This window comes from Pseudorasbora parva, chromosome 18 (genome assembly GCF_024679245.1).
Source record: "Pseudorasbora parva isolate DD20220531a chromosome 18, ASM2467924v1, whole genome shotgun sequence".
NCBI lineage: Eukaryota > Metazoa > Chordata > Actinopteri > Cypriniformes > Gobionidae > Pseudorasbora > Pseudorasbora parva.
In genome coordinates, this window is record NC_090189.1 from 3,290,719 (window position 1) to 3,304,015 (window position 13,297).

A 13,297-nucleotide genomic window follows, 5' to 3' on the forward strand; every position below is an offset into this window, starting at 1 on the left:
CCTTACACTGCCCCTAAACCTACCCATCACACACACACACACACACACACACACACACACACACACACACACACACACACACACACACACACACACACACACACACACACACACACACACACACACACACACACACACACACACGTTTGTTTTTGTGACATATGGGGACATTCCATAGGCCTAATGGTTTTTATACTGTACAAACCGTATTTTCTATCCCCTTACACTGCCCCTAAACCTACCCATCACACACACACACACACACACACACACACACACACACACACACACACACACACACACGCACACACACGCACCACACACGCACACGCACACGCACGCACATGTCTTGTTTCCATGTTTTATGGGGACTTTCCATAGGCGTAATGGATTCCATACTGTACAAACTGGACATCCTATCCCCTTACACTGCCCCTGCCGCTAAACCTACACATCACACACACGCACACACACACACACACACACGCACACACTGCCCCTAAACCTACCCATCACAGTGGGGACATGGGTAATGTCCTCATATTTCACCCTCTCCTGTAATACCTGTGTCATACCCATGGCATTATACACATTTGAGTCCTGATATTTCACAAAAACCTGCACACACATACACACACACACACACACACACACACACACACACACACACATGCACAGACAGAAGTTATTTTCAGTTTTTCAGTGGTGTGTTTTGCATTAATCTGTGCTTTAGCAGCGTTTACTGAGATCAGCACAACAAACTCAAACACCAGTCAGCAAAATCCACAATCATTAAAACTGCAGAAACACTCTCATACACATTAATAAGGAATTATGCCCAAGGCCACAATAAACTCCGTCCTACAGATATAAGCAAAGCTCGTTTAAATGGACTGACTGAAGAACACTTCTTTAGTTTATATATATATATATATATATATATATATATATATATATATATATATATATATATATATATATATATATATATATATATATATATATATATATATATATATATAAAGGTTGCATTATGATGCTACACAAACATGTTTTAATTGCTAGACGGTTTGTGTATTGAGCATTGAGACGGTGAAATACTAGCCTGCTGCCTAATGTACATGTTTTGAGCATTACTGCCTATTAATAAATAGCACGTGGAACAGTGTGCAATGATACATGATTTTACAGAACAAAAAAAAAGATTTCTTTCCTCAGTATTTCTGTCTTGTTTTCCAGTACAAGCATTCTTAAATCAAGACACATTTACTGGAGAAGTAAAACAACTTTTTAGGTCTTGCTGCATGACAAATTTATCAAAATATCTCCCAATATTTTGGGAGGTCGGGAATGATCTGCAGAAATAGTGCTGGCCCCTCTCTCTCTCTCTCTCTCTCTCTCTCTCTCTCTCTCTCTCTCTCTCTCTATATATATATATATATATATATATATATATATTTATATATATTTGTTATTTGTTGTTGATTGGTTGATGTTGTCAGTGTCGGATCTCGTTCTCGCTCTAATTATCAGGCGATCATGTTTTTTTTGGTCTTCAGACTCAATCATGATAATAGACCCTAAAAATAAACCCAGAAACTCCACGTGAGCGTGAGTGAATTACTTGAATTTGGAATGAATTGTAATCTTGGTGGTCACAGAAGCAATTACCTGTTGAATCTCACCTCACTTCAGATGAACTAAAGCTTTCCTGTGAGACACCACTGATCTGAGAGCAGTTTAGCTGATAGGGTCCTGATTCAGAATAAGAATATTACAACCAGTGTTGCCACAGCTACTTTGAAAAAGTAATCTGTTTACTGATTACTCCTTTAAAAAGTAACTAGTTACTTTACAGATTACTAGTAACTAGTTACTTTACAGATTACTAGTAACTAGTTACTTTACAGATTACTTGATTTTAAAAGTAACTTAGTAAGATTACAAGTAACTTTATTAGTTACATTCAGCAGTTTCTGACAACACCCTTGTCGCCTCAACACAGAAATGACGTTTTTGCCAACACTCACTTTATTGGAAGTGCATTTTTAACAGTAACGTCAACAATGTATCTCCTGTCATTTTAAGCTTAAATAAAAATAAAAAAATCCTGAAAAAATCCTCTCCCCGAGACGCAAGAAGAAAGCAAAAATATATTTTTTTTAGGGTCGGGACTCGATTAAAAAAATTAATCTAATTAATTAGAGGCTTTGTAATTAATTAATCGAAATTAATCGCATTTTAATTGCATATAAATATTTGACCTGAGAACAATGAGAAGTAATTTTTCACATGTATTTTTAGTATACCATTGAATAATGACTGAATACATAAGCTTAATCAACAAAATATAGTTTATTTATTTCAGTCCAGCAGTGCAATGTTTCCCATTAAGTGTAGCAAAAGCATATTTGTGATATTTGAGGCTCGATGTGCTGTGGTGATACGCGAATTCCTTGTTGTATAGCTTAGCTTGCACACAACCCTGCTCTTGACGACGCTTCCATTCTTTCGTTTTTTAAAACAAAATTTCCCATCCACGGGGCCAAGCAAAGCGGTCTCATCAGCTTCTTCGTTCATGTTCACTGTGGTTTGTTGTTGTTGTGACTCCGGAGCGCTAGTTGGTGTTCCAGTATAATCGGTCCGTCGAAACTCATTGATTGAAAAACGTTCCGCGGTGCAAAAATAAGTGTGGTTAAATTTTGTTTTTGTTTTATTTTGTGTAATTAATTAACGAGTTAAAGTCCCGTAATTAATTAATCTTAATTAACGCGTTAAAGTCCCGGCCCTAGTTTTTTTTATTTTTTACTAAGGAAAATGACTAAAATAGTAACTCACAGTTACTTGGATAAATAGGGCTTGGGCACCGCATTGCATTCTGGGACGTCGCGGCCATGTTGATGGCCTCGCGAATGTAAACATACAGCAAGTCGAATGAGGAGAAGCAGAGTTGGGAGAAAGAAAAAACATGTTAAAATCCTGAAAGGGATGTGGAATTTACCGGGATACGTTAAATAGGGAAGGCAGGGACCGCTATAGAGACAAAATCGGAACTATTAAAGTTTTGGATCCACATGCATTTCCAAAGAAAGAGCGGAGCACCGACGACGACGAAAACTTTATTTTATTGGTCCCCAACAGACATTCTACTGACTATAAGTAACTTTGCAACTACAATTCAACTTATTCTACTAACCCGAACCCCAACACATATAACCATAACCTACCAGTCTACTAATACTCTAATTAGTGTTAGTTGACATGCTGTTGAAAACGTACATAGTAGAATGTTTAAAGTGGACTATCGAAATAAAGTCTAACCGAAACGTATTATTATATAAAAACGTATTATTATTATTATTTTTATTAGATAAGAAATTGCTCTGCCTCCGTTTTTATTTGTTATTGCAATGTTATTGTTTACTATTTTTATAATTTGCACTTCCTCCATTTCTGTATCTTTTGTTGTTATTTCATAGATACCTATTTATTTGCTTATATATTATTGAAATAATTTATTTAAAAAAAAAGTGTATTTATTATTGTTATATAAAGTGCACTCCGTTATATAAAGTGCAACAACTTGCACTCCGTTTTCTGTGTTCATTTTTTATTTGTAACCTTTTACCTTGAAGCATTCCACATTTCTGTGTTCTCAGGTTGCACTACTTGCAAATTAACACTAAAAAAACATCTGATTGTGTGACAATTCTTGCTTTTTGCACATTGTACTGTTATTACTTCTTGTCCGTGGTTGCGCCTCCAAGCATGAAAGCGGTGGAAAGTTAATCCATTTTCGACATTTCCCATGGTGATTATGTGTTGCGCTGTTACACCCCAAAATGCAGCAACGGTTTACCATAGTTGAAATAACGCCAAAATAATCAAATTAAGACACACGACTGAGAGGGAGTACGTCTATAAACAGTGCGCAGTAGTCCGAATAGTAGTAAAGGATGCCATCAACATGGCCGCCACGCCAAGTAATGACGTCATGACGCCCAAGCCCTATTGCTTTAATCTGATTACTGGTTTGAACATAGTAACGCGTTAGATTACTCGTTAATGGAAAAAAGTAGTCAGATTAAAGTAACGCGTTACTTAGTAACTAAGTTACTGGCGTCACTGATTACGACACTAGATGAAAATTTTGCCATAATTAGATGAACTTCCTGTCCACCATGTTGATTCTCTTTAGGAACCCACGTTTGTCTGATATTCAGCAAATTCAATATAAAACTATTTTTAAAAGAGTTTCAAATGTTTGTTTTTCTACTTCAGAATTTCAAGCTTAATTCAATGTGTTACTTGCTGTTTCTTTGTAATTATTTGTGAAAATTACTAACAATTTCTGATTGAAAATAGTTTCGACACTCATTGTTTTAGTCTAGGATTTACACAATGCCACCTAGTGGTCACGATATATATGAAACATGTATATGTTTGCTTATTACTTCTGAAGAGTTTGAACAAAAATTACAAGACTGGTCTCTTTAGAGTAGGTGCAGCATGGCGAATCAAACGATACCAACTGTCCCTATATCTGCCATTTTTGGTGTCTGCCATTTAGTGTTTTTTGTGTTTTACGGCCATTTTGATTTATGTACTAATGCATTGGCATATCACTACGAAATTTGGTATGTGTCATCAGCATCATGCCCTGAAGGTACACAAAAAATGTCCAGGCAGCGCCACCTTGTGGTAAAAAATAGTAATGTCATTTTAAAAAATTCTAATAGCTTTTGATTAATTTTGCCTTTTGTATTGAAACTGTCCACCATTTTGATTTCCTTAAAAAAAAAAAACTTTTTCGAACTCCTGCTAGACTGTTTGTCTGATTTTCACCAAATTCGAGTCAGATCATCTTCAGACCATGTCGACAAAAAGTTATGGATTTCTTGTCAATAGAATTTTCTTTCGTATACTGCATCAACAATTGAAAAAAAAAAACAATCGGAGGCTGCATCTCTGGAAAGATTTGATGTATTGACACCAAACTTGGTGCTTGTCATTCCCGCCCAACACTGAGGACACCACATCAATTTGGTGACAGCGCCACCTATTGGTCAAAAGTAATAAGCAATTATGTCACAAGTGATTGCAGTTATGTGCTTTCAACTTAAAACCATCTCCAAATGACTTTACTCATTGTTGCAGTTGGTCTGATGCTCGCAGCCTTGATTATAAGGTCTTTGATTCAGCTATATTGTTTTTATGTAATTGTAATCAAATTGTAGCTGGTGCAATAAACCTCTGGGCTGATCCTCTTTTTGTAAAGTAAAGTAGTTTTTTTTCCAAATGCATGAATATAAAACGTCATATACATGTGATTGATTCTAACGTGTTTATTCTCTTTCTCTTGTGTCTCCTTTCTAACAAACGAAACCCCCGAAGCGTGCAAAAGAAAAGAGCAGGACCCGAGCAAAGACAGGAGCAATACACCAAAGAAATCGCGGCTGGTTTTCACGGACCTGCAGCGAAGAACACTTCTGGCCATCTTTAAAGAGAACAAGCGTCCGTCCAAAGAAATGCAGCTGACCATCTCGCAGCAGCTGGGACTGGAACTGAACACTGTAAGCAACTTCTTCATGAACGCCCGGAGACGAAGCCTCGATAAATGGCTGGATGAGGGAAGTCCGGGCAACACATCGTCCAGTTCTAGCACTTGTACCAAAGCGTGATCCGGGAGGGAGGGAGGGGGTGGGGGGAAACATGGGACGATGGATAAGGGTGCACCGGGGAGGGTGCAAGCTTTTTAAGAGGAGAAAATCGCTCCGAAGGGCAACGAGGGGAGAGAGACTGCTTACCGGCTCACTGCTTACAGCCACAAACACAGAAATCCAAAGAGCGAAACGTCAGGAAATAAAACACTGCTTTCTCTTCTCCAGTCCAAAGAAAGAATCATTCATCAGGAATGAAAAATTAAATCACTGGTAACTTTCCATTTGGCTTTGAACTGAAGAGAAGACAAAGGGTTTGCATTTCACATCTGCATTCACTCTAAATTAGCTTTGATTTTCATTTCCTGAAGTGTGTGTGTGTGTGTGTGTGTGTGTGGGGGGATGTTTTTGTGTAATATCTGGACACAAATGTGTATAATGCCATGGGTATGACACAGGTATTACAGGAGAGGGTGAAATATGAGGACATTACCCATGGCCCCACTTTACAAAAGGCTTATAAATCACACAGGAGGAGTTTTTATGAGAAAGTAAAAATGCAGAATGTTTCCTGTGATGGGTAGGTTTAGGGGCTGTGTGTGTGTGTGTGTGTGTGTGTGTGTGTGTGTGTGTGTGTGTGTGTGTGTGTGTGTGTTTAGGGGCAGGGGCAGAGTAGGGGGATAGAAAATACAGTTTGTACAGTATAAAAACCATTACGCCTATGGAATGTCCCCACATTTCACAAAAACAAACGTGTGTGTGTGTGTATGTGTGTGTGTGTCTCTCGAGGTTTTAAACTATAAGGGTAAATCTCATAAACACACGTCCAGGTCACATTCTATGTAATTCAATGCAAAAAAAGTCTTATTTTCCAGTACAAATATCGAAACATTCTTAAAGCAAGATAAGATCTCCCAATGAGGTCCGAAAAATACATTTAATTCATAGAGAAAATTAATTCAAATATAATTATAAAAAAATTATTATTATATTATATAATGATAAAATATACAAATATATTAAATGTTATAAATTATATTATTCATAGTTTTTTATTTATATTGTGCATAATTAAGTGCATATTGATTTAATGTTTAGATATTTTTACTGGAAACTACAAAAATTCTTAGTAAGAAAAGCATTTGCAGTATCAGTGGCAATTTTTCAATTATAATAATAATGATCATTAATGTCAAAAGTAATTCTCATTAGATTATCATTATTGTAATCATTCTTTTTATTGTAGTAATGAGAATGGAATTTTTTAGGTTTGCATTATGGCAAATCATTTTCAGCAAAACAAAATATTAATGCATTTTGGAGTGAAATCTGGCCGGTTTTTGTGAGATTCACCCATCATAGCAGCATTTTCTAACACACTGCACCTGGTTTCAGCTAGAAAAACAGCCGTCAGAAGCACAAAGCACAACAAACACGCAGATCTCTCACACCGTTATTGGCCGGCCGGGTTTGTGAGCACAATCCTGAAGCACATTCAATTTGCAATAGAACAGGGGCTGGACCACACCGATCGTTCTTCTTTGGTTTAAAAATAACTCAGGATGATAAAGCCGAAGAATGAGCTTCTGTTTCTCAAACACACTTGATGAAATTGCAAACACACACACACACACACACACATCAGCTTCACGTTGTGTATCTGTATTATGCTAAGAAACCAAACTGGCATTGGTGATCAGGGCCTTTACAAGAGTTTAAGAGGACAATCTCCACACCAACGCCAACCAGTTTAGCTTTCCAAAGGTCTTTCTCTCGTAGTTGTAGCTACTTTCCAACTTTACTGAGCTCTTTCATATACTCATTTCAAGTTCCATCACTCGTGCTCATTTATTATTGAACCGAGAGCCGGTAAGCAGTTTTCTCCCGGGTAACGCTTGAGGGCCTCTTCGGATCGCTCAAAACGGACACTAAAGACTTTTTCTATTTATTGACAAATCGACACCAAAGAAACTTTTTTCTGCACCTAACTGTTCTGCAAACAAAGGACAACAAAAAGGAAAAAAAAAACACAAAAAAACAACAACAACCAAAAAAAAACTGCAAAGATGACAAAGGTGGGGCGCCGAGCCGGCGTCTTTGTTGTGTTCGGATCGGTGGAGACACTGGGAAACAGGAAGCAGAATGGGATCGGAAGGGTTTTAACGGAGCTTTTCCCACAGCATCGGCGGCTCCCGAATGATGCGTCTCTCAAACGAAGTTGAAGATTGTCTTTAATGTGTGCCTATGCAGTTTTTTCAACCCAAATGGAAAGAACAACAAGAACCTCATCAGCTACAATACCAAAGATTCAGAGTTACTCCCGCCGCAATTCCATTCCCACAATGCATCGGTGCGGCGTTGCCTCTCTCCAAACATGGGGCGTTTAGGTTTTCGGCTCTTTGGGTCCAACACCCCCGCATCCGTCTCACCGCTAAAACTTAAGGTGTAACTCAAGCCTGACGGGCATACCAAAGATAAAACACCTTTAAGCACATGCAATCCCAAGTAGTTCCATATCCCAAATGATCTGTATACCAAAGAGTTGCAAAATCTTCCAGCCATCTTTGAACACATATGCACGTGGTTTCCGGGAGCCGAATCCGCACGTGTCCCATGTTTGAGAGAGCCGTTGGCGTTATTGCAAGGCACCAATGCAGCTGGTACAGAATACATTATAATCCAACTGAAAAGCCAATAATCTGCCAAAATGCTCACTTAATTCTGTAGAGAGGAAACTGCAGACTGTAGGTCGAATAGCTTTATCCTTTAGGTTTCTCTCTTTAAAAGCTTCTAGTCCAAAGATTCTCCAGCGGAGAATTCATCTGCTCTTCACGACAGTCAGGTCTTTTAGGAACATGGGCCAAAGAGCTTTTCTTTGCGTAGTACTTAAATTTTGCCAATGCCTCTGTACAATGTCTTACCCAGGTTTTGCAATATGTGATTTATTTATGTAATTTATATTTGCTATGATTGAACTTAATTTAAGTTGCCAAACCCCCATCCCTTTTATCCTGATTAGCTTGCCAAAGTTTACATTTACTTCTTTTGCATGTTGGACACCATCAGACTTATTTATTTATGACTAAATGTGCTAGAAGTTTGTTATTATTATTATTTGTTTTCTTTGTTATTTAATTAGACGTAATTGTGTGGATGACTAATAGCGCATCAAAGATGCTGTTAATTTATTAGTTAGCTTTACTTTAAAAAGCAAGACAAAGGGTGTATTTAATTTTTCGTAGACAGAATAATTCTGGAAACATGTTAGCGATCAGGTTTTAGTTGCAATGTTTGTATGTTTGTCAAGATTTTATGTCAATCGTTTCGTTGATTTTCTTTCGAATGAAAACAATCTGTCTTTGCGATCGATATTAGCAAGGACAAGCACCGAATTTCAAGCCTGATGTTTTCGAGATCGTACACGGGGCCACACGTTAACGGAGATCAACGCAGGACTCACCAAAGATAAAACCCACGGACGCTGAGAGGCCGTTTATTCATTGCTTCACTCGTAGAAGGACATAGAGGAATCCCTTGAAAACTAGAAAAAGCTGCTTCCAAGACTGACTTGTGTGTGTGTATAAAAGTCTTTCTATCTCTATAGTGAGAACCACAGAGGCTACCTCACTGAATTTTCCATTTGTAATTTTAATCGTGTTGATGAAACCAAAGATACCAAAGATTTCTTTTTTTCTCGAGGACGGTCTGCGCTTGACGCCATGCTTGGGATATTTTGATAACCTGTTCCACTCTTTTTTCTTCTTCCTCTTTCAGACTCGAGTTCCTCCTCTCCTCGGAAAAATAAGTGCAATGGAGCGGATGGGACTCGACGTCGAGCTGTAGTTTTTAGTGCTGTGTGGTTCTGATCGTCCGTAAAAATAACTGGATGCAAAAACCAACCCACTAAGAAAGATCTGTCTGGCACAGAAACATTAACACCCCTCAACCACATGGGACATGATATTGAAATTGCTTGGAAATGTTCTGATATTCAACGTTGTGTTGGTTTTTTTAGTCAGTGCATTGCTTTTAATCATATGCTGCATTGCATTTATTTCCAAAAACACTAATTTTCACTCAGAAATAGTATTTTTTTTTTTTTTTTTTTTTTTACAAAAAAATGGCAACACATTAAATTAACATTAAATATTGAAGTCAAAAGATTAAAATTACTATATTTTCTTGTCAAATTTACAACTTTTTTAATATAGTGTAGGCTACCTACTTGGAAAAGTGCAATAAAATATCACTTCAGATTGCAAAAATTATTTTTTTAATCAGTATTTTTGTCTTGTTTTCTAATACAAATACCGTATTCATTCATCAATATACATTTACTGGAGATGCAAAATGACTCAAGTCTTGTTTTATGTTTTGTTTTAAGCCAAAGATCTGCCAGTGGAGTCCAATAAATGGCAACACATTAAATTAAACACAATTTTAGTTGAAGTTGAAAGACTGAAATAGAATTTTTTTCATAAACCATGCTCCTATAATATTTTATTTACATTAAAAATATTTTTTTACAGTGTACCTACTGTGAAAAATCCAACAAAATGCCACTTCAGACTTAGAAACTTCTTAGAAACTGCACCTCAAAAATGATATACTTTACCAGTTTTTTTGTCTTGTTTTCTAATACAAATATCAAATTCATAAGCCAAGATACTGCAGAAGAAGAATGAAAAAGTGTATCAAAATTGTTCAAAACAAAGGCAAATATCTGCCTTTGAAGTCAGAAAAATTATCTAGTGTTCCCTTTGAATTAAGTTTATCTTTCTGATGCCACTGGCAGATATTTGCCTTTGTTTTAAGCTTAAACTCACTTAATTGTTATGTTTCATTAAACAAGACTCATCTTTAAGTCATTTTGCTTCTCCGGTAAATGCATCTTGATTTAAGAATGCTTAGATGATTGTGCTGGAAAAGATACAAATATTGAGGAAGAACATTGTTTTCGCTAAAATGATAGACATTCACTTGTAAACAAATAAAATAGGCCTACATCAATTACTCAAAACATGACATGTTGATGTAACCAGTTTAAGTAGAGTTTTACTTTTAAGCCATTTAAAATAAACTTCCTCAAAGATCTAAGTCTATTCTGTTAAAAACAACGTTGGTGTTTCTGTGCACGACAAACTCCGAAACCAAAGACCAAATCGAATCATCTCGTACCAAACCGAAGCGACTCGATATATGGGAAGACTCCCAAATGCAGATGGGATCGTATTGATCCGTTCAGCTATTGGTCATACATCATTCCGTCATGTTGGAAATGTAACCTATTTACATGTGGGAAAAAATAGTTAATAGAATATGTTAACGGAGACACGAGCGTGGACGGTTATTAGGTCAATGCTCAGTGATTTCGTATTTATGATGTGGAGAAAATCTGATCCTTCCTCAGTGTTTTTGTCTCGTTTTCCAGTACAGTACAGATATCTAAACATCTGTAGGGAGTACAAAAATAATGTTATATTGTTCTACGACTTTAAATAGGAGTTGGGGGATCATAATATCGCGAGAACAAATTTGCGCGGCAGTTGCGGAGAGAGAGATGAGACGCACTATAATCGGCTGTGGCTAATTCATGATATTCGCCTCAAAATGTTAAATAAAGCTCCTGGTCGGTGTCCTCCATACAACGGTGATAAACCTATCGACAGAGCAAATCCAAGAATCAACGCAGCGCTAGGTAAGATCTGTGAAGCTAACGTGAAGACCATAACGTAGACTGTAAAAAAAAACAAAAAAAAAACGCGTCGCCTTCATGTGCTATGGAAATTTCCTACTTGTGATTACGAGCTCGTCCCGTCCAAGTGCTTTATTGTCGGAAAGAACGGGAATCATTGAGGACACCATGCTTATTCTTGCCTATTTGTGGGAAAATACTATATAAACCCAAAATAATATATTTAGCGTCCCCCATTCATTGACAACAATAAACATTCAATGCGCGATCTGTAGCTTGCTGATGACTCAGTAAATTTAAAATACAGGATCTTTTCACTGTGTATAAAATATGCTTCAAATGAATTGTAGCCTACTGTAAACATGCAGGACTTTAACTACAATGCTTTAACTACAATACTTAGTAAATTTGAAATACAGGATATTTTCATTGTGTATAAAATATGCTTCAAATGAATTGTACTGTAAGTGTGCAGTTATTTAACTACAATACGATGTAGCTTTTGTGGAAAAATCTAATAAACAGTATCAGTCGTTTTCCCACCATGTTTAAAGTTTATGGGAACACGGGTATCAAAGTTTCCCAGTGTTAAATACTACTTGAGAAGTCGTTCATGTCCAATTTTTAACTAGGAAACTTGTTTACCATAGGCTAGCATGTGAAAGCAGCATAAAATCAAGATACATTTGCTCGGAAGCAAAATGACTTGTTGTCTGATATTAAGTGAGGTAATACGGAGTCACTAAAGGGACATAGTGATGACAAAAAGATATGAGATGTGAGGATAAATTATATTTTAATGCTTTTGCGTTCTGTCTCTAGCATCCCCAGAGAATCCTTTTGGGTTCTTTGCGACCAAACGTAAAGTTTCTTGAGGGAACTTAAAGGTTTTTTGAGAAGAAACAAACAAAAAAAGGTTTTGAGAGCGAACGTGCTTCTTTACGGACTCCGTAAGTTTATGCTTTAAACAAGAACAAATATATGCCTTTGGGGTCAGAAAATAGTTTTCCTTCGAATGCTTTGCAATAAAAGCTTTTCCTATTTATTACTTTTGTCTTGTTTGCAGTCCAAATATCTAAACAAATTCTTAAATCAAGATGCTTTTACTAAAGTAGTAAAATGCAATACGATATTTTGTCTAGTTTTCTGGGGAAATAAATCAAAATGAAGTGAGTTTTTGCTTAAAACAAGCAAAAGTTTTCTTACCACATTGGTAGATAATTCAGCTTTTTTTCCCTTTTTTTTTGGAGAGCAGCAACTCACTTCGTTTTGATTTATTTCCCAGAAAACGAGACATATTTTATGTAATTTTACTAATCTAGTAATTGCATATTAATTAAAAAATGTAGATAATGGACTGGAAACAAGACAAAAATATATTTTAAATTGGTTTAATTGGCAGATATCTGTTCTTGTTTCTCAGTTGATGTAAAACTTTAGATATTACTGGAAAACAAGACAGAAATACTTAGGAAGAACAACATTTGGTTATATGTTATTTTGATTGTCCATATCTAAAGGGACCATCGAAATAAGTGTCACCAATAGTTTTTTGCAGTGTTCATTGATTAAATCAAAACAGATTCTCTCCAAAGTTGTATTGTTTTTTAAAAAAGAACCTCCTGACATAGATGTAGATAGCGCTTTTGTTGTAAAGTATGAGATATTGTTGGATGAGTGCCTTGCTTGAACCAAAGCGACGTTTCGACCTCTTTTTTTCTTCTTCTGTTAGTACCTCAGCGACAAACTCGGGCGTTATGGTGCTTTGCAATGCAATCCTGCAAAGAACAAAGATTAACTCTATACCAAAGGCTTTCTAGACTTCTGTTCTCTCTCTGCTTTCCTATCCTTTGAATGGTTGCAAAGCTTTAAAAAAAAAAAAAAAAAAAGAAAGAAAAGAAAACCCCTGGAGCATGTTGAGGGCGCAGACCGTGCTTTTCTT

General features: G+C 36.6%; 1 protein-coding gene across 2 annotated transcripts in view; it reads left to right on the plus strand.

The window, feature by feature from the left end:
- Nucleotides 1–9,769, plus strand: part of onecut2 (one cut homeobox 2) — a 43,332-nt gene extending 33,563 nt beyond the window's left edge. The window contains exon 2 of one of the 2 annotated variants that reach the window (XM_067424448.1): nt 5,395–5,645. In XM_067424448.1, coding sequence (XP_067280549.1) covers nt 5,395–5,503 — 109 coding nt within the window. In that variant the 3' untranslated portion in view covers nt 5,504–5,645. Of the gene's footprint in view, nt 1–5,394 lie in introns of both variants that reach the window. The other variant, XM_067424447.1, reaches the window with a different exon arrangement.
- Nucleotides 9,770–13,297: the final 3,528 nt, after the last annotated feature.